This window comes from Meriones unguiculatus, chromosome 14, assembly GCF_030254825.1.
Source record: "Meriones unguiculatus strain TT.TT164.6M chromosome 14, Bangor_MerUng_6.1, whole genome shotgun sequence".
NCBI lineage: Eukaryota > Metazoa > Chordata > Mammalia > Rodentia > Muridae > Meriones > Meriones unguiculatus.
The window spans coordinates 29,441,003-29,461,197 of record NC_083361.1 but is presented as its reverse complement, the minus strand read 5'-3'; the positions used below and the strand labels follow the sequence as shown (position 1 = coordinate 29,461,197).

The window sequence follows — 20,195 nt, the reverse complement described above, 5'->3', positions numbered from 1 at the left end:
GGAAGTTCCAGGGAGTGGTCCTGACCACAGTCTTTTAATATTTAATAAAGCTTGCTTCAAATCTGGCCTAAAATGGTGGAATTGTTTTTTTTTTTCCCAGTGAATCACAGAATTAACAATATGTATGTATGTATGTATGTATGTATCTCTAAAAATTTAAAAGTAAGCCAATGTTTCATGAACAAAGATGAAAAAACTCTAAACAAAATTGAGAAATGTAGGGAAGATGATTAAATAAGCGTATTAATATGTGTATAAAATATAGGAAATGTAGATAAGAACATATAACAACGAGAAACAGTTGTTATTAAGTTATACTGTTCCTTTTCATCCTTCCCTCATATCCCCAAACCCCTAATCCCCGACAGTCCCTTTCTTCCTCTCCAAAAGTATTACCTTCTGCTTTTCTGTTACATGAAGCCTGTGGTGGTTGGAAGGAGAATGGCCTTCATGTGTTTATATGTTTGAATACTTGGTCCCCAGTTGGAAGAACTGTTTGGGAAGGATTAAGGCGCATGGCCTTGTTAGAGGAGGTGTGTCACTGGATAGACTTTAAGGCTTCGGAAGATCTCCACCATCTCCAGTGCATTCTCTCTGTGTCCTGCTTGCAGGCCAAGATGTGAGCTCTGAAGTTGCTCCAGCTAGCATGAATTCAGCTTACTGCCACAGCGCCTGACCATGATGGACTGGACTCTTAGCCCTCTGAAACCTTAACCCAATTAAGCATTTTCTTTTATAAGTTGCCTTGGTCATGGTGTTCTTCAGAGCAATAGGAAAGTAACTAATACATATCTCATTAATATATTTTCTACTTCTTCCCTTAATATCTCTTCCATCTCCTCATGATCCTGTTTCTGGTTTCATGACCTACAACACATACATATGGAAAATGTGGTATTTGTCTTTGAGCCTAGCTTATTTAGTTTAACATGATCTCCAGTCTTACCTATTTTCCTGAGAATGCGATTTCATTTTTCTTTATGGCTGAAATGTCTATTGTATATACCACATTTTCTTTATCTAGACTGTTTCATTTCAAGCTATTTTGAATAGTGCTATAATAAACACTGGATGTACAAGTATCTCTATAGTATGTCCCTTAGAGTTTTTCAAGTAGATACCTAACAGTGGTACTTTTGTTTAATTCATGTGGAAGAGTGTTTGCTTGCTGTATGTGTGCCATGGATATGCCTAGTACTTGTAGAGGTCAGATGAAGGCATCAGATCTCAAGGAACTGGAGTTATGGTTGTGAACTACCATGTGGACGCTGGGAACTGAATCCAGGTTTTCTGCAAGAGCAAGCAATCTTCACCATGGGGCCATCTCTCCAGCTCTTAGCTGGTAATACGGTAGTTCTATTTTTAATTTTTTTTTTTTTTTTAAGGAGCCCTCCACATTGACTTTACCAGCTTATTTCTACCTGCAGTGAGTAAGGATTTCTCTTTCCCCATATTCTTGTCAATCTTTGCTGTCATGTTTTCTTTGTTAGCCATTACGAATGGGGTGAGATGGAACCTTAAAGCAGTTTTTATACTACAGATATTGCATACATTCTCAAATGAACTTTGGTAATTTGTATTTCTTCCTTTCAGAACTGCCTGAAGTTCATTAGCTCAATTACTGATTAGATGATGTATTTATTAATCTTGGTATTTGATTTTAGCAATTCTCTCTCTCTATTAGACATTAAGGCCCTGTGTAATGGATAGCTGGTAATGACTTTCCCCAACTCTACAGGTCTTTTCATTCTGCTATTGTTTTCTTTACTGTTCAGAAGCTTTTAAATTTCATTTAATTCTATTTACCAGTTCTTGGGATTATTTCCTAATGGAATCCCTACTTACACTTATATCTTGGAGTATCTTTTATTAATTCAGGTTTTCCCTTAGCATTTTCTAAGTTTCTAGGTCTCACATTAAAATTTTTGATCCCAGTTTGAGTTGACTTTTGTGTATCATGGGAGATAGGGATAGTTTCATTCTTTGATAGGTGGATACCAGTTTTTACAGTACTAAATGTTAAAAATGCTTTATTTTCAACATATGTTTTTTACAACTTTTTTGACAGTTAGATGGCTGTAGTTGTATGGGTTTACTTCTGGGTCCTCTATTCTATTTCACTGGTCTATGTGTTTGTTTTGTGCCAGCACCGTACTGTTTTTTGCTACTACAGCTTTGTGGTACATTTTGAGATAAAGTATTGTAGTGTCTCCAGCATTGCTCTTTCTGCTTAGGATTGCTTTGCCTATATAAATTTTTGGACTGTTTTTGCTAATTCTGTGAAGGATGTCACTGGAATTTTAATATTGATTGTATTAAATCTGTAGACTGCTTTTTGCTAATATAGTTATTTTTATAATATTGATTCTGTCTTTTTCAATGCTTTGTACTCTATTAATGAGCTACACTATCAAGCCCAGAAAAATCTTATCATTTACTGATATCCATTTTCAGAAACACCTATCTCAGTCCTGTTGCTGCCTGCAGATATTAGAGATACACAGAGAAATTCAGGTTTGCTTCTAAGATTTCAATTCTAAATCTAATTTTATTAGCTGTAATTATCATCTAAAAGTATAAGAAAACAGACCAATCTCCTCCAGGCATTTCAGATATTTTCTGATTGTTCATTGCAGTCCCCTACCATCAACACTACAGCACTCTGTTGCTTTCATTATCAAGTACTCAAAACCTTCAAAAGTTGTTTCTCTTTCCATCTCTCAAATCATGGGAAAAACCTATCAGTAACAGCAAGGACAACTGTAAAGCTAGAAAAAAATTAAAAACAAAATGTTTGCACTTCAGATAAAAAGGGAATCTGCTGAGTCACCAAGTGTTTATGATAGCACACAATTCACTTTCCGCTGCAATAATTTCTTCTGTAATTCAGCAGCTCCCCCACAGATCCCCATCAAGTCTATGACTTCTCAAAAATGTTAACAATGCTGACTACTATAAAGGAAAGAGTGCTGCCTAAGCAAAATTAAACCAGAGAAGAGTCTACTTGCAAAGCTTGTTTTGTGGACAGGCAGTTGATAAAAATCTGTGTTTTTGTTACTCATAAACACAGTCACAAGTTTTGCATTTTCCAATTATAGCATGTTGCAGGTACCTCAAAACTTTCTAATTTCCATCCTAAGGCCAGGAAGTCGGCTGAAAAATCAATGTAAGTATTAAGCAATCATGTAATTACCAGAGCAGGGACCAGAACTATTGAGGAGCCCCAAGGAGGTGGAAGCGCATAAAAAAATACAGGAAAAAAAAAATCTCTGGAATATTCACAGAGGACATTCTCTCCCACTGTTAATCCGGGTCAAAATGCTTTTACCATTGTGAAGGGGCAGCAATCTTTGCTTTGATTAGATAGGAAAAACAATTTACACAGATAAAGCTATAAAAGTATTTTGCTTCGGGTCAGAAACATAACTCAGTGGTAGTACACTTACCTAGCATGTGTGAGGTCTTAGGTTCATTCAACAGCCCCCAAAACACATACATGTATTTATGTGTATATATGCATGTATATATATTTAGATGTGCATATATATTTTGCTTACATGTTCCCTAAAGTGAAAGTCAGTAAATGGCAGATTTCTGCTTCCTGTTGTAGCTAGAATTATAGATAGCAAAGGAGAATACAGATCCATAACAGGTTGTAGAGGATAGTGATTATGAATGCTGGCCTGAGTGTGGAACTTTGACCAAGTTCTGTGAGTCTAGCAGCTGTGTGTCTTCCGTACTTCCGTGCACATGCAGTAACTGGTGAAGCAGACATTTAACTTGCAGCTGAACTCCATTCTTTCCTTCATTCCACTAACACTCACTACGCACTCAGTAAATGCCAGTCACTCCAGCAGGTGCTTTTGTGTCTACCACCTCCTTCTATCTTTACTTACCCTCAGCCCAGACATTTGCTTAAGATCTCAGAGTAAGCTGGAGTTCAAATTCAGATCTGATTCCCATTTTAGGGATTTTCCCTTTTATCTTAAGTACCTTTCTATTGCTGTGAAGAGACACCGTGAGTAAAGCAGCTTACAAAAGACAGTTTATTGGGGCTTGCTTATAGCTTTGGAGGGTTAGTCCATGACCACCATTTCAGGGAGCATGGCAGCAGGCATGACACTGGAGCTGACATACTTCCTCCAACAAGGCCACACCTCCTTTTCCTTCCAGAACAGTTCTGCCAGCTAGGGACTGAGTATTCATATATGAGCTGTGGGTGTTAGTGTACAGGCAATTCTACTAGCCTGTTCTCAGGGACTTAGCAGCTGCTTACATCATGACCTGCTGCCACCAAGTGTGCCAGGTGTGTACTGCCGGATAAAAGGACCTGCCAGCTACCCCACCTCTCTCTGTTCTGGCATTCTCCTCTGTTCCTTGCAAAAGCCCCCCATCCCCTCCTGCCCTCATCTGCCCCATCTGTCTGCCTGTCTACATATCCACTTGTCCACCTCTATCCCTTCCCCAGATCCTCAATCCTCTCCCCTCCCCCAATAAACCCCTTTTACACCAGATCTGTTGCATGGTAATTTCTCAGGGGATGCACCTGGCTGGGGCTGCCAAAGGTATTCCCCTCGCTTCATTATATCTCATAACAATGCAGGCATTCTCATGCAAGGCACAGCTACTATACGACACCATAAGAATTTATAGTCACAGTTAAAAGTGAGAGGTTGTGAAGCTGAAGGTTATCAGCTGCATGTAGCCTGCAGATGTTGCTTTGGTTATTTATGAGGTTTATGAGAGAGTGTTTCTCACAGAGAGAGTGGAGAGAACAGGACTGTTTATGTAGAAACCAGACGATGACTTTGGATGTCTTCTTTGGCTATCCCTCTATTCTGTATTTTGAGACAGGGTCTCACCCTGAAGCTGGAGTTTCACTGTTTCCTTTAGTCAGGTTGACCGTAATCCTCCAGGATCTGCCTGTCTTCACCCCCACCCCCGAACCCACAGCTTAGATAACAGGCATACATCTCCAAGCTCGGCTCTTATATGGCTGCTAAGGATTTGAAATTTACCTACTGAACCCCTTGTCCAGGATTTTTATTTTCTAATTAAGCCAAAAGAAGACATTTCATATAATGTCCAAATTTATAATTTTCTTGAAAAAATAAAAAAGAAAGATTTGCTAACAACAATCTTGCATAGCTGCAGTTGCTGGAGCTGAATTGCCCTTCAGGTAGGAATCCTGTTCTTCCTTTGGCTTGCTTCACTCATTTGCATTCTCTGGTCTCTAGGCTTTTAGTTAGCAATTCTTAGCATCTTTCTGCATTTTCCTTTAAACTGCCTCATGAGTTCTTGTCTTTTGTGTTAGCCTACTAATAGCCTGTCAATCTCTCAAGCCTCTTTATTTCATTGCAGTAAGTTCCTGAAAGTTTAGTATTGCATACTCCTTAGAGACCAGAGAATAATATTAGTCTAAACTCCTTAACATGGCATCCTAGGCATCCTGTGCGTAATTTCAAATTACCTTTGCCATCACACATTTTCCACATTTAATGAGTGAGTAGACTGCCATTACCTTAAAAGGAGGTATTTAAGTGTTTTGTTGTAGATTTTTTTTTTTTACATTTTTAACACATGGCTTGAACTGCAAGTATGATTTTCAAATTTAATTCAAGGAAACAGAAAATCTATAATTTATTTCTACCTATCTCTCGAAGATGTGTGTCCTAGTCTATTTGCTGCTTAAAGAAGCCACTGGCAAGTACTAACTATGGACACACACACAAAACGATTTGGGATTGATGGTATTTTTTTTTTTAAGATTCTTATTTATTTTTGTTTTATGAGTATATGTGTTTTGCCTGATGCTATGCATTTACATCACACGTGTGCAATGCTTGCAGAGGTCTAAAGAGGGCGCTAGATCTCCTGCAAGTGGAGTTACCTGTGAGTAGCCATGTGGGTTCTGGGAACTGAGCCTGGGGCCTGTGTAAGAGCAGCTAGCGCTCTTAACCTGTAAACCATCACTTCAGCCCCTTCTATGATAGTTTTAAGATTTCATATAACAAGCTGAATATTTTATTGGCACAATGCCAATAAAGTCAACATTAGGAGGAGGATCCTGAGTTTAAGTCCAGGATGGACTGCAGAGTGAGATTCTACTTCAAAATAAAACAAAAACAAAAATCCACATACACATAAGTCATAAAGATAAAAGAACTGATATTCTACTTTTTTTTTGTGACAAAGCAAGTATTCCTATAGCATTTTAAAATATGGAATCTTGTTTTGTTTTACTTTAATATCAAGAAGAAAACCATACAATAAGTAAAAGATGAATGGATGCAATGCTTATGTAAGATAGGATCTGTATTTGGAATGTGTTTTACTGTGTATAGCACTGGTACCTAAGAATACATTATAGTGTAACCATGAATATTTTGGGGGGGGCACAAGAGATGTGGTAATTCTAAAATGTATTATCGCAGTGAAGCTTTAAAGCAGTAAAACGAAGCCATTCAACCTGAGCACTGAGTTGTCTTAGCAACAAGTAATTGCTCACTGTTGCACAGCGGTGCACCTCCCTCAACCACACAATGAGTTCACCAGCTCTAAATAAAGTGATGCCATCCAGATACTTTTCCAAAATCTTAATCCTTTCTTACGACTCAAATTCCACTCCTGCTGGGTTGATTTCTCATGATTGCACTTTGGCATCTGCACACTCCGATGTCAGCTTCAGTTAACTTTCTTGGATAGAAAAGAGAACAGGTTTTCACTTCTGTCAAGTGTCTGCAACTCTCCTTAACTTCCTCCATTAACAAATGACCTTTTTTTTTTTTCCCCTAGGAAAACAATGAAGCACTAACGTGTACTTTCCCCACAGCTTCCTTGGTAACATAACATTATCTTTACATTATGAGTCAAAGTCATCAAGTGTTTAATTGGTAAACTAATTACCTCGCAAATAGATAAGAATTCTGGTCTAATACAAATGCCTTCTTACTTTGAGAGACACTCAAAATGCAAACAGCAGGCAAAAAAATTTCAGAAAATGCATTCTAGAGCATGCTTGAATAGAAACAAACTTCATTATCCACTAATCTTGAAATCTTGAATTGTTATGTATATTGTTATTTTGTAGAGAAGTTCCTACAAAATCCACAAGTGTTGGGAGAGAGCAAGTAAAACTTGATTTTAACCACGAGGAAGAATATCATTAATGGTGATACTATAGTCTGAGTCACAGAAGGGATACAACTACACAATGTTAGCAGATATTTGTAATGTCAATGAATTTAGCACAGGACCATCAGTTACCACTTCTATATATGGTGTTCTGCTTTTCTGAAACTTCTCAAGATAGCGCTTGAAAAGATCTGCCTACACTAGTCAATATTTCTTAAGCTGCTCTCCAGTGAGAAACTAATGAAATACCATTTAATTCATGCTAGTTTCCTTTCCCAAATATACCTAATAGTTTCATCGATTAACATGGATATCACAAACTGGCCTCAGAGACAATTCCATTAACACAAGGCCAGTTAAGAGTATATTGCTTAATGTTTCCATGGCATTTACTAGGTGCTAATATTGACATCTATCTTACTGTTGCAAGAAAAAAAAAAAAACTGCCAAGACTTGGGGGCTTAAAAAGTAACAATTTGTTTATTTCTCACTAGTCACTGACCTATCATTTGGAATTTTAAACCTGTATCTGGAAAGCAATCTGCTATAAGTTACTTCTGAACTCTGAAACCTCAGTGTCCTTCCTCCATGCTATGGAAAGGGAGAAGATGCTTTCTACTGGTGAGGCCCATCCAACATTGCCAGTACTCAAACAAACATGAACCGCAGACTCGCAGGAAATGAAACCTCATGTATAAACTCAATACTTGTAAGAGAGACAAGAAGTGGGTTGGGGTTATAAAGTCCTCTGCAAGGGCAGACTCCATCCTCTCCATGACCTTCTACTGGGCACCCTCTCACTGCTCCTGCTGTCCCCGAATTAGGAAGGAGACTGCACTGTTCTTATTGTCAAACACTTGTTTAATCTGCCTTTCTTTTTAGTCTTCTAAAAAGAAAATATACTTGGAGGGGCCAACAGAATAAATGAAATTCTGTGCTACTGAGGGATAAATTAGTATCTGGCTTTGACATATCATTGTACTTCCTTTTTCACCATTTTCAGTTGATTTTTAATGGCACTACATAGTATATTAAACGATATATATTCTAAAAGGTAATGAAATTAGTAACTTTCGTTTGATTGTTATTCCAAGTAGACACTCTGCAGCCTGCTTGACCCTCCCTCCCCTCATCCACAACATGGCTTTCCTGTGCTGCCTTACTGTCTGCTTTTCCTCCATTTTGTTCTACACAGTTCTCTGTGTTTCTGACTCTGTGTTTCTCTCTCTCCTGTCATAGGTATCTCTGTAGAAGTTTCTTAAACTTTTATTTTAAATTAGATCTATCTCTGAAGTTAAAAATATCCAAATTCTATTTGTTTTCTCTATAGGTCCACAAAGCCCAAGCTACAGCTTGGTAGCTTATAGATATTTCATTTTGAATTTTATTATTAATACCAAGAAAATCCATGGCAGTAAATTTTCTTTTTAGACAAAATCTTGCTCATATTTACCCAAGGCAGACTTTAACTTTTGATTTTCCTACCTCCACTTCCTGAATTTTGTAACTGCAAGAATGCACAACTAACTGGACTGGATAGTTGATAGTCAACTTGACTTAAGTTAGAGCTTATGGAAGAGGAATTCTCAATTGAGAAAATGCTTCCATAGGAATTGCCTGGACACAAGTCTGTGGTGCATTTTCTTAATTACTGATTGCTATGGGAGGGTCTAGCCCACTGTGGCACACGAGGCAGGTGGTTCTGGGGCCTATACACCAGCACTCCTCCATGGCCTCTATACCATGTCCTTGCCTCCAGGTTCCTGCTCTTTCTTCTAGGCTCTGCCCGACTCCCTTCAGTGATGGACTAGGGAGTGGAAACTGTAAACTGAAAAAAACCTCTCCTTCCTCAAGTTGATTTTAGTCAGTCATTTTATCACAGTGATAGAAACCCTAAGATTGCCACTATGCTCAGCCTTTGGGTCCTCTGAAAAGCTGACGATCTGGCAACACTGTGTCCATCTTGTTTCCTGTGGTACCAAGTACCCTTTGGAGGTTGTTACATGGCCATTTGCCTGTGTCAGTTTTCTCCTCCCATATGGGTTCTGGGAATCATACTCAGGTCTTCAGAAAAAAGCAGCAGACACCTCTAATGACATGCAGGAGGAGATACAGGGGAGTAGACGGAGTTGATTTTGGTTAAGTTATAATGACAACAAAGCACTCCTATTTGGTGGCCTCTAGCATTTAACACATGTGCTCATATTAACTCTCTTAGCAGCTCTGTAGAGTTGACACACTGGAACATCTTCACAAGCAGACACTGGGGAGTCAGGTGTGGTGGCAATTCCAGCCCTTGTGAAGCAGAGGCAAATATTAATGCATTTGAGGCCAGCCTGGACAAGTTAGTGAGGATCTGACTCAATATAAAAGTAAAAAAGCTCTTGGAATGTAGTTCAGTCACATACTACTTGCTCAATACACATAGGGTTCCGGGTTTCAAAACCAAACACACTGTACTAATATAGAAATAAAATGACACTTAAGATGACAGGGCTATTCAGACCCAGGCTCTGAGACTCTAGTGTCTAATAACTAGGTTACTGCCTAGTGAAAAGATACAAAATAAATATAGTAAGCAAAGTAATACATGGGATTACATACACATAAACAAAAGTAGAGATGGAGAAGTAGGAATGCTGGAGAGTGATGGGCAGAATTTCAAGTAAGCTTCAAAGGGCAGGCCTTACAGAGAAAGTGACAAGAGAGCTACAGGGCAAAATCAGGGAGGTGAGTTCAAGAAGTGCTTTTGAGTAAGGTAAAAAGCAACTAGAAAGGTTGAAAGGAGAAATATGTGACTTAGGTTTTGAGAAGCTTATTTTGACAACTATATTAATAACAGAACAACATAATAAGTGTGAAAACAGGGAGAATAGCAGGTAGGTAAGCACGTAATATTTGTGATGTGGATAAACCATCTTCATTTATGTTTACTGCTGTATACCCATTCTCCCAGACTGTGGCTGAGCATTACCAATACTCCATTACAAATAAAATTAGTGAGATAAGAAAAAGCACAGTATAGAGGGCCAACAAGTAAAGATAAGAAAATACTGTAACCTTAAAAACTGTTAAACTTACATGTATTCATATGCTTATAAGTTTCTGTATCACCCAGTCTTAAAAGCTCTTGGTTCTGTGCACAGCTGCAAATTTTAAATGTTACACACTACCAGCATAACATCTTAGTTATACATTTAAAAAACATTTGTCAGATGCCTTTAATCCCAGTACTTGGGAGGCAGAGGCAGGCGTATCTCTGAGTTCAAGGACAGCCTGTTCTACAGAGATAGTTCCAGGATGGCCAGGGCTACATAGCGAATCCCTTTCTTGAAAAACAAGCAAAGAAACAAATGAACAAACAACATTTCATTTTATTCTACACTTGGGTTTTATTGATGGCTAGCTGTGGTCTTTGGGAAGAAGACTGGTCAAAATATTTAGTATGCTGTACTGCCAAAACAGATGTTCTGAGGTTTGAATCTGGTCTTTTTCTATTTCTTAGCTATGTAACCTGGAAATTAATATACCTAGATACTATCTCTGAAATGTAAAATGGAAGCCTGGCAATGGTGCACAAATTTAATCCCAGCATTTGGAAGGCAGAGGCAGGTGGATATCTGAGTTTAAGGCCAGCCTGGTCTACAGAGTGAGTTCCAGAACAGCCAGGGCTACACAGAGAAACCCTGTTTCAAAAAAATCAGAAAAAAAAAGTAAAATGGAAACTATGTTCATAGGGCTACTGTGATGGTTATGAATTAGCGCTTAACTGTAATGCTTGAGAGTAGAAAATGGTCAATGTGTATTTACTCTCATGAACACTGCCATCATCATCTCCATTCTTTCAGCACATTATTGATTACTGTTTTGCCATTAATCAGTAAAACAACAACAGATAGGGCTGGGCATGATGGCTCATGCTTTTAACCCCAGGACTCAGGTGGCAGACGCAGGAGGATCTCTGTGAGTTCAAGACAAGCCTGGTTTACAGAATGAGTTTCAGGAAAGCCAGGGACAGGCTTTTCAGCTAATTTCTTTGAGACAGTGTACTCACTGAACCCGGACCTCACCAATTCATGTAGAGTGGCTCTTTAGAAAGCTGGTGTCTCAGCTACTCTGTTAGGATTATGGCTATGAGCTGACACTTCTTATGTGTGTATGGTCTTCATGCTTGTATGACAAGCATCTCACCAGCTGAGCTTCAACCCCAGGTTAGCTTGCTTAAACGCCACATTCCTATTCACTGTATAACTTCAGATTATTTCCCATTTTCTCATGTCGTCTTCACGCCTGCTTACCTCAGCACACAATCTACTAACCAGCAGCAGAAGCCATGTCTGTGGCACTACTGCAACCCACAACATCTACTACGGAGTTCTGCACAGGAAAACGAAGATTCTGGTGAAGGAAAGTTGTCCACCAAGGTAGTTAAAGCGTCTTCATTAGTAAATAAATTTGGTCCTTCAAATCTTGTTTGTGCTATTCATTTATTTAAAGTTTTGTTTTTTAGTCATAAAAAAGAGAAGTAAGCCCTTGTTTTCACTACACTGGAATCCCTTACCTGGGCACACAGGTCAGTTACAGTCTAACCAATAAGTATCTTTTCCGTCTGCCTCCACCTCCAGCAACATCCCCAGTAGGTTTCTTATTTTCTTTGCCTATAATATTTACAAATTGCTCTTTGCTTGTTCTTCACCTCAGCCCTGCCTGTAGAACAATGCCCATGTATCTTTTGCCAGCACAAACCTACCTAACAATTTCTTTATAGGGTTCCTTGGATCAGTGGGAATTAATGTATATTTACAGTGTATTGATTATGTATGGTCTAGGTAACTAATGTGGCAATTAGTTTTTACTGTATCACCATAAGTATATATATTTCTCAAGGGTAGAACCTTGTTTGTTCATCTTTACTGTCCAACACCAGGGATGTGGTAGCAGTTCTACTAAACTGTCAGGCACTACTATAGTTCTAGTAGCTTGTTTAATTTTCTGAACCTTTGGCCATAATACAAAAGAACTGAAAAAAATACTCTGCTGTGGGTTAGAGATAAAATGTCCTCCACAGCCTCATGTGTTTGGATACTCGGCCCCCAGCTGGTGGCCAAATTGAGATGGCATGGAACCTTTAGGAGAAAGAGCCTTGCTGGAGAAAGTGCATTGTTAAAGGAAGCCTTTTCATGTTTATAGCCCGACTGCATTTCCTGTTCATGCTCTGTTTCCTGAGTATAGCCTGTGACCAGCCTTCAGTTTCTGCCACCATGCTTTCCCCACCACCATGGGCCTACGGAACTATAAACCCAAATAAGCCCTTTCTCTCTAAGATTGCTTTTGTCAGGGTATTTGATCACAGCAATTAAAAAGTAACCAAGATATAACCCAATTTTTTAAAAAAGGGCATCGGGGCTGAAGAGATGGCTCAGAGGTTAAGATCATTAGTTGTTCTTCCAGAGGTCCGAGTTCAATTCCTAGCAACCACAAAATAGCTCACAACCATCTATAAGGAGATCTGGTGCCCTCTTCTGGCATGCAGGTGTACAGACAGACAGAACACTGTATACATAATAAATAGGTCTTTTTAAAAAAGGGGGCATCAATTAAAATATATAAATCCAAGAAAATTAAAAAATTTTGTTAACTATCCACTAGAAAACACAATAATAGGTATCTTTTTAATTTGATGTAAATTACTCCATAATATTTTAAATCACTAGTTTAAATAGTGGACATAAACTAACTTTAAAAACATGGTAGTTCTGACTTAATTAAAATTTATAGTTTCTCAGGAGTAGTAGGGAAAAATGGAAGTCCTTCAATACTTGAAAGAGAAAGTGAGACACAGAGGAGGTTGTGCTAAAACAGAAGAGAGGTATGCTGGTTTTTTCTTTCGTCTTTCTAAAAATTTATTTACCTTTATTTTATGTGCACTGGTGTTTTGCATGCATGGATGTCTATGTGAGAATGTCGGATCTTGGCGTTATAGACAGCTGTGAGCTGTCATGTGGGTGCTGGGATTTGAACCCAGGTCCTCAGTGCCCTTAACCATTGAGCCATCTCTCCAGTCCCATTGTTAACTATCTTAAACAGTGTCTTACTTAGGGTTACTATTGTTGTGATGAAACACCATGACCAAAACAACTTGGAAAGAAAGGACTTATTTGGCTTGCACTTCTACATTATAGTCCATCATCATAGGAGGACAGGAATTCAAACAATAGAAAACTGGAGGCAGGAGCTGCTGCAGAGGCCATGGAGGTGTGCTGCTTACTAGCTTGCTCCTCATGGCTTGCTCAGCCTGTTTTCTTATAGATCCAGGACCACCAGCCCTGGTGTGATACCACCCACAATTGCTGAGCCCTCCCCCATCGTTCACTAGCTAAGAAAATGCCCTACAGTCCTGCATATAGCCCATATTTATGGAGGCTTTTCTCCACTGAGGCTCCCTCCTCTCAGATGACTTTAGCTTGTGTCATGTTGACATGAAACTATCCAGCGTAAAGAACAAGGAAACAATGAAGGAGGAAAATAAAAGCAAGAACTAACTTTCCTTCCATTCTAACTTTCTGTGGTTCCAGAAGTATATTTGCTGTAACAGACATCCATTGTGTCCAGGTCAAGCTGGTGGACATTCTCACTCCCAGCGCTTTAGCTGCTAACTTTTAAAAAATATATTTGATTTTTACATCAGAAAAAATGATGCAAGAAGACCTTAAATCACACCCTCCTCCCTAACTTTTTTTGGCCAAAAATATAATCCTTTGAGATCTGTTATATATCTAGACTACGAAGTCTGAGATAAACAAAATTCTTTTCCTACTTTGTAGTCTCTTACCAATTAAAATTGACTGATGAAATGTCTGTCCTCTATATTACTGTAAGATTTTTCTTATAGAAATGATCTTACTACTATGATAGAAGGTTTATTTAGATTTCACAAGAATTACTTACAAAGTGTAATTTTACAGTAGGACAACTACTGTCCTTATTAACCAGAGCAGGTCAGTATTCAAGCAGAAACATGAAGTATTTCATGTTCTTCTGAGCACTTAGTACGTTTTTTTGTTATACATATGTAGAAACTGTAGACTTATAAATAATATTACATAATAGTTACTGAAATTTTAACACTAATTAATCAGTATTTTCTGACCTTGTTTAAAGCTTAATGAAATATCCTTGCTGGATATGACCAGGAACATAGCTGGGGAGTGTGGGGCTAGGAGTGATGGTAATTCAACATTTCTATGCAAAACTCCCAAAAGATTTGCATAAATGGTGACTCATTGTAAAGCACTATTAGAATGAAAACAACAACATCTGAGTTTTGTAATCACACACAGTCCTATCATGGGCAGGGAGTCCTTTGAAACAAATACTCTTCTGTCAAACCCACTGTAGTGGTTGGGGGTTGAAAGGTCAAGTATAGCAGAACTCATTACACACGGGCTCTCATCCCTATTGCCTTCCTCTGGACCTACTCTTCACACTATGTTATTAGGTAAAAATGGACTTTTATAGGGGATAATAATACTTGACATGAAACACAGCGGACCTTAGCTCCCATTTTGGGAGGCAGAGACTGGGACAGAATTACTGGTAAGGGCCTGGCAGTGGCAGGAAGGACAGCACGTAACAGAACTCAAGAAATTCTGTGGCTCTCTATGCTTTCATGTTCACTTTCTGCTTCTCAGGTTGGCAGAGGCTTGTCCATAAAGGGTCATCAACAGATTTTCCTATTACACCATTTGAGTTTACTTGTAGTAAGCTCTTATGCAAATAATACTTAAGCAAAAAACATTTATTTATACACACACGTATTAGGATGTATATGCCAAAGTTAAAATTTAGGAAGAAAAACCTTCAAAATTATGAAGGAATATAAAATTTGTCTTCAAACTGAGAAATACACATGATATATATTATATATATATAAAATATATAATATATATCATTCACATGTATATACACACACACACACACAAATGATACATGATCCTCCAAATCTCAGCTTTTCGCAGGCACTGTATGTATGTGCCATAAAATTTAGCTGAAAAAATTTTAATTGCAAAACGAAGAGATCTAAAGATACTGATTAATACCATGGGTTTCAGTGAAAGAAGCAGATACAGAAGAACATATATTGCTAAAGCACTTACTGGCCGGGTAGTCGGGTGAAGTGTGTAATTTCCAGGTTGAGTGAGAGACTCTGGTGAAGATACCTGGCTTTGTTATCTAGTCTCAAAAACCAGAGTACACACGTATGCACATGCACCACATACATATGTGCATGGATACACACAAGAACAGATCCATGACTTCACTCATAAGAAATGCCTCCGAAGAGCAGGCTAAATAGAAAGCAGATTCTTTGCTGTCGGGGAGTGGGCATGAGGTCTCTTGTTGGAGTGACAGAAGACTTCTAACACTAGATGGCAGCTAGCAAGCTGTCTGTCCCCTGCCCTCATTATGTCAGTCTTTGCAGAGCAGTAACTTCACTGTCTGGTCAAGGAGTTAACTACCAGAGGCCGCACACTCTGAACTCGCTGGGATAACAATCGCCATCTGTACTACACAAGCACAAGGCACAGAGTGACAGGTAACTTATTTATGCTAATAAAACACTGCCACTTGTAGACTTACCAAATTAAATCAAGGCACACTGGCCTATATCAAAGAACTAGGCAAGTGGTTTTATAAACAAACAAACAAACAAACAACAACAACAACAACAAAAAAACACTAGCCCAATGACTGATTCAATCCTTCAACTGAAACACATGAGAAGAGAGACATCTCTGGTACACACCAGAAAGGTCTGTGCACCATAGCAATCTTAGGTGTATTTCTCCATAATTTTACAGTTCTTTCATTTCTTGCTATATTTTTTTGGCTTATATATTCTAAAAGAACATAAACAACCATACATGAAATCACCATGGCCTCTGCCTTGGAGATCACCAAATGATAGCCTCTCTCTGTTCCTATGGCTTTAGTTCAAAAAGAAAAAGGCCTGACAGGTAAACTGTCAGTATGTGCTGCCTTATAATGTTTCTTTCAAAGAAAAAAACTGTTTAGAGAAAATGAAAAAAGAGAGAGATTTCACACTTTTCTATAATATTTGGATTTTATTTTTAAAAGTGTTTACATTCATTTATTTGGTTGGTGTGTGTGCATGTGTGTGTAAGGGTGCATGCATGGAAGTCAAAGGACAACTTGTAGGTGTTGGCTCTGTCCTTCGACCATGTAGGTGCCAGGGTTTGGACTCAGGTCATTAAGCTTGGTGGCAACTGGCTTTTACAACTGAACTATCTCAAAAGCTCCCCTATTTGAATGCTGTAACCATGCATATATAACACATTTATTTAAGAAAATGCTGATGGCTTGGTGGTGTTGTAGACCAGACTAATTTTTTTTAAGTCACTACTGTATTCGTAAGACTATTAAGTTTCTTGAGGCTATGCTAATGTACTATCAATAGTGTAGCTCATACATTGTCTGGTATAGTAATTTTATATGTTGAGGTGCTCAAGAAAGTTTTTTTTTAAGGAATAATTTTTGTTGTTGTTTTTTTCGAGATAGGGTTTCTCTGTATAGCTTTGGCTGTACTGGAACTTGCTTTGTAGACTAGGCTGGCCTCAAACTCATGGAGATCCACCTGTCTGTTGCCTCCTAAGTGCTGAGATTAAAGGAGTAATTTTTTAAATGATTGTTTTATTTCTATTCTATGTGCATTGGTGTTTTGCCTGTATGTATGCCTGTGTGAGGGTGTCAAATTCCCAGGAAGTGAAGTTACAGAGAGATGTGAGCTGCCATTTGGGAACTAGGAATCAAACCCAGGTCCTGTGAAGAGCAGCCAGTGCGCTTAACTACCGAGCTACCTCTCGAGTAAAAAAGTATTTATTAAAATATTTAAAAAATAGGAAGAAAGACTCTACCTAGCAGTGTACCAAAGCAGATACTAAGGCTCGTAACAGATGCCTAAGACCTGTTGCAAGGCCAAACCAGTTCAGATCCCAGCACAGAGATGAGAGTTGGGTACACAATCCCACTCCTAGCTATGGAGTTGACAAATGCTAGCTTTTGCATTTGGAGAGAGAGAGAGAGACGGTTTTAAGGAGAGGGAGAGACAGTTTTAAGAATGTGGCCATGCTCATGTGGAAGACCATATATCCAAGGATATTAGGGCAGTAAAAATTGGCTTTGTTTTTTGAAGGTCACAAAGTTGGGTAGATCAAGGAAGAGTTGAGGAGTAAATATGAACATACATGCTTATAAAAATTTAAATTAAAAAATATCAGTCAGCTGAGTCTATTCCCTAAGGCAATGGTAAGCAAGTCCAAGAGTTTACAGTGGCTGGGAAATATGACGGCTCACAGAAATTTGTGGCTAGGCTAAAGCAATTTACATCTACTTTCTGAATTGAGAAATCTGTTATGCACTAGAAATAACTTCCAAAAGATGCATATTTAGAAAATATTCAACAATCTGTGTGATTCACCTTCCTTGACCATGGTGAATTCTTCCTTCTAAATTCCTATCTGTTTGCCCTGCTTTGTGATCCTAGAAATGCATCTTACAAACATCTTTCCTTGTAAGTGGGAATAATGTCAAGGGCTATTAACAGAGACGCTAAGGGGCACTACAATAGAAGCAGATTCATGCTCTGCTTCTGGAGACTGTCTTTTTTTTTTTTGCTTCTGAGTATGGGACACTCAGAAGAGCTCACACTCATGAAGTTTCAGTAGTGTTCTGGAGAATGGCTGCCCATGAAGCTTCAATGATACCTTAGAAGACAAGTGGCATTCTAGTAGATAGAAATCCAAAAAGGTCTTGCCAGCACTCCAGAAGGTAGTTTCCAGTTGCCTGCTTGCTGGTTGCATCTTACTCTGCCAGTGGCCACAGCAATACTTCCCTGACAGTCTCAGGAGAGGCCCTCTTCAAAGTCTACTTCTTTCTTGGGTATTCAGACTTAACCTAGGAGTTAGTAGCTTCTCTGCCTTATATTCTATTCCTGCATATTTTAGAATTCACTGTATTTTAGTAGACAATTATTAATAGTTCTTTGCATTAAAATGCAAATTATAAAATGCAATTATAAGGCATGGTAGTACACACCTTTTGCATTAGCTCCTGGTAGGCAGATCTCATGAGTTTGAAGCCAGCCTGGTCTACAGATCTAGTCCGGGGTCAGACAAGGCTACACAGACCTTGCCTCAACTACCCCCCCCCAAACAAAACCCAAACCACACAACTTTCCCTGTTCAAATGACTGATACAAATTCTAATTCTACTGGAACTTTGAATCAACTAACACTAAAACCAAAGGAAATCCATAAATGTAACCCAAAGTGTAAGTTTTTATTATTAAATCTGACAATTAAATTTGACATTAGCTGAACTTCTTAGCTTGTTGCCTCCTGAAGCTGACTGTGCAGATGGCTCAGTACTAAGTCATATGTTGCCATAGTCTTGTTCCTTATTTTAAGAAGAAGTACTAAATCAATTATTCAGCATGTGGATCTTAAAAAAAAAAAAGATAATAAAGAGGCACTGCTAGATTTGTTTGCTGTAAGAGCTAGGGTTGGCAAGATGGCTCAGTGGCTAAGAATGCTTGCCCCCAAGCCTTTGGATCTGAGTTCAACTCTCAAAACTGACATGGTGGAAGGACAGAGCACCAACCAGTGCAAGCTGTCCTCTATATACCATGGCATGAGCTCACTTACTCACTTACTTACCCCTAATCATACATGAGATGCAAAATAAACTGTCATAAAAAGTTAATATCTTATATGATGGCATAAACAGTAGTTATAATAATGTATAGAATTATAAAATTCATTTTGAACAGTCTAAAAAATTGACAATAAATTCTATGTTCTATCTCCATGAATATCATTCATTCACTAGGTGTCTACTAATAATGTCCTGGCTTTGTGGGGTTTACTTTCTATGACAGGGTGAACCTACCCATAACCTGATCTAGAATAGTTTCAGGTGAAGCTGGTTAGAAAGGGTGGAGTGTGGAACCTGAAGATGATGATGACTTAGTGTTTGATGCTGTACTTCCTATACATGGAATGTGATAAATGTTACAGTAAATATGGTTATAGGTGTATGCTTAGGTAAGGGGACAGATTCTCACAACACCATGAGAAATCAAATACAATACACTTACGTAAATCATAACAAGTTTATGTATACACCAAATAAACTTACCCTATAGAAAGCACTGGTCAGAGGGAGTAATGCTGCAGCAATGTTATATTCTTCTAAACTTGAACAATCCTTAAAGGAAGCAAAGGCAAATGAACATCATTAGGATATTTATCAGAATCACAAATGTATGACTACCAAGTTTGGGTTACACTGTCACGGTCCTATGAAATTGTTTCCTTTTATTTCAAGTTGTCACTAAGGCATAGCTAGGTAAACCCAGGGAAAAATATTGTTCCTGAAGCACATTCATTTAGAAACAAAGTATAAACACACAGGGAAGCATGCGACTTTTATGCTTTACTGGTGAGCAGCTACTTTTCTTTTAGAGTCTGTGTTAAAAGGTGTTTTAATATACAGAAGCTTTTAGAGAGGGACTATTTCCATACAAGCTTTCTATCTTTCTTATTGGGGTGTATTTTACAAATGATTACAAGTACCATTTTCTTTTTCAGTTTTATATAAAAAGATGAAACTCACTGAGTTGTTGAAGAACAGAATAAAAAACTCTTAATGGAAAGATAAACTGGTGCAGCTGCTGAGGAAAAGTGCGGTAGTTAAAACATATGTAAGTATGCATATGTAATTACTTTACGTCCTAGCTTATTTACATTTCAATATGAACTCAAAGAACCAAAGGCAAGAACTAGTGCTAGTGATATGGCTTACTGATTAATAGAACAGGGTTTGGCTCCCAGCACCCACATGGCAGCTCACAGCAGTCTGTAACTTTAGTTCCAGAGAATCCAACACCCAATTCTGACCTTCCCGGCCACTGCATGGATTTGGTGCACTTAGATACATGCAGGCAAAATACTCATAGGCATAAAATAAAAATAAGTAGGTCT

General features: G+C 38.4%; 1 protein-coding gene across 2 annotated transcripts in view; it reads right to left on the bottom strand.

The window, feature by feature from the left end:
- Sbf2 (SET binding factor 2) overlaps positions 1-20,195 on the bottom strand; it is a 331,059-nt gene that overhangs the window by 90,162 nt on the left and 220,702 nt on the right. For both annotated transcript variants that reach the window (XM_060367046.1, XM_060367047.1), the window contains exon 17: positions 19,351-19,419. In XM_060367046.1, the coding sequence (XP_060223029.1) occupies positions 19,351-19,419 (69 nt within the window). The remainder of the gene's footprint in view (positions 1-19,350; positions 19,420-20,195) is intronic.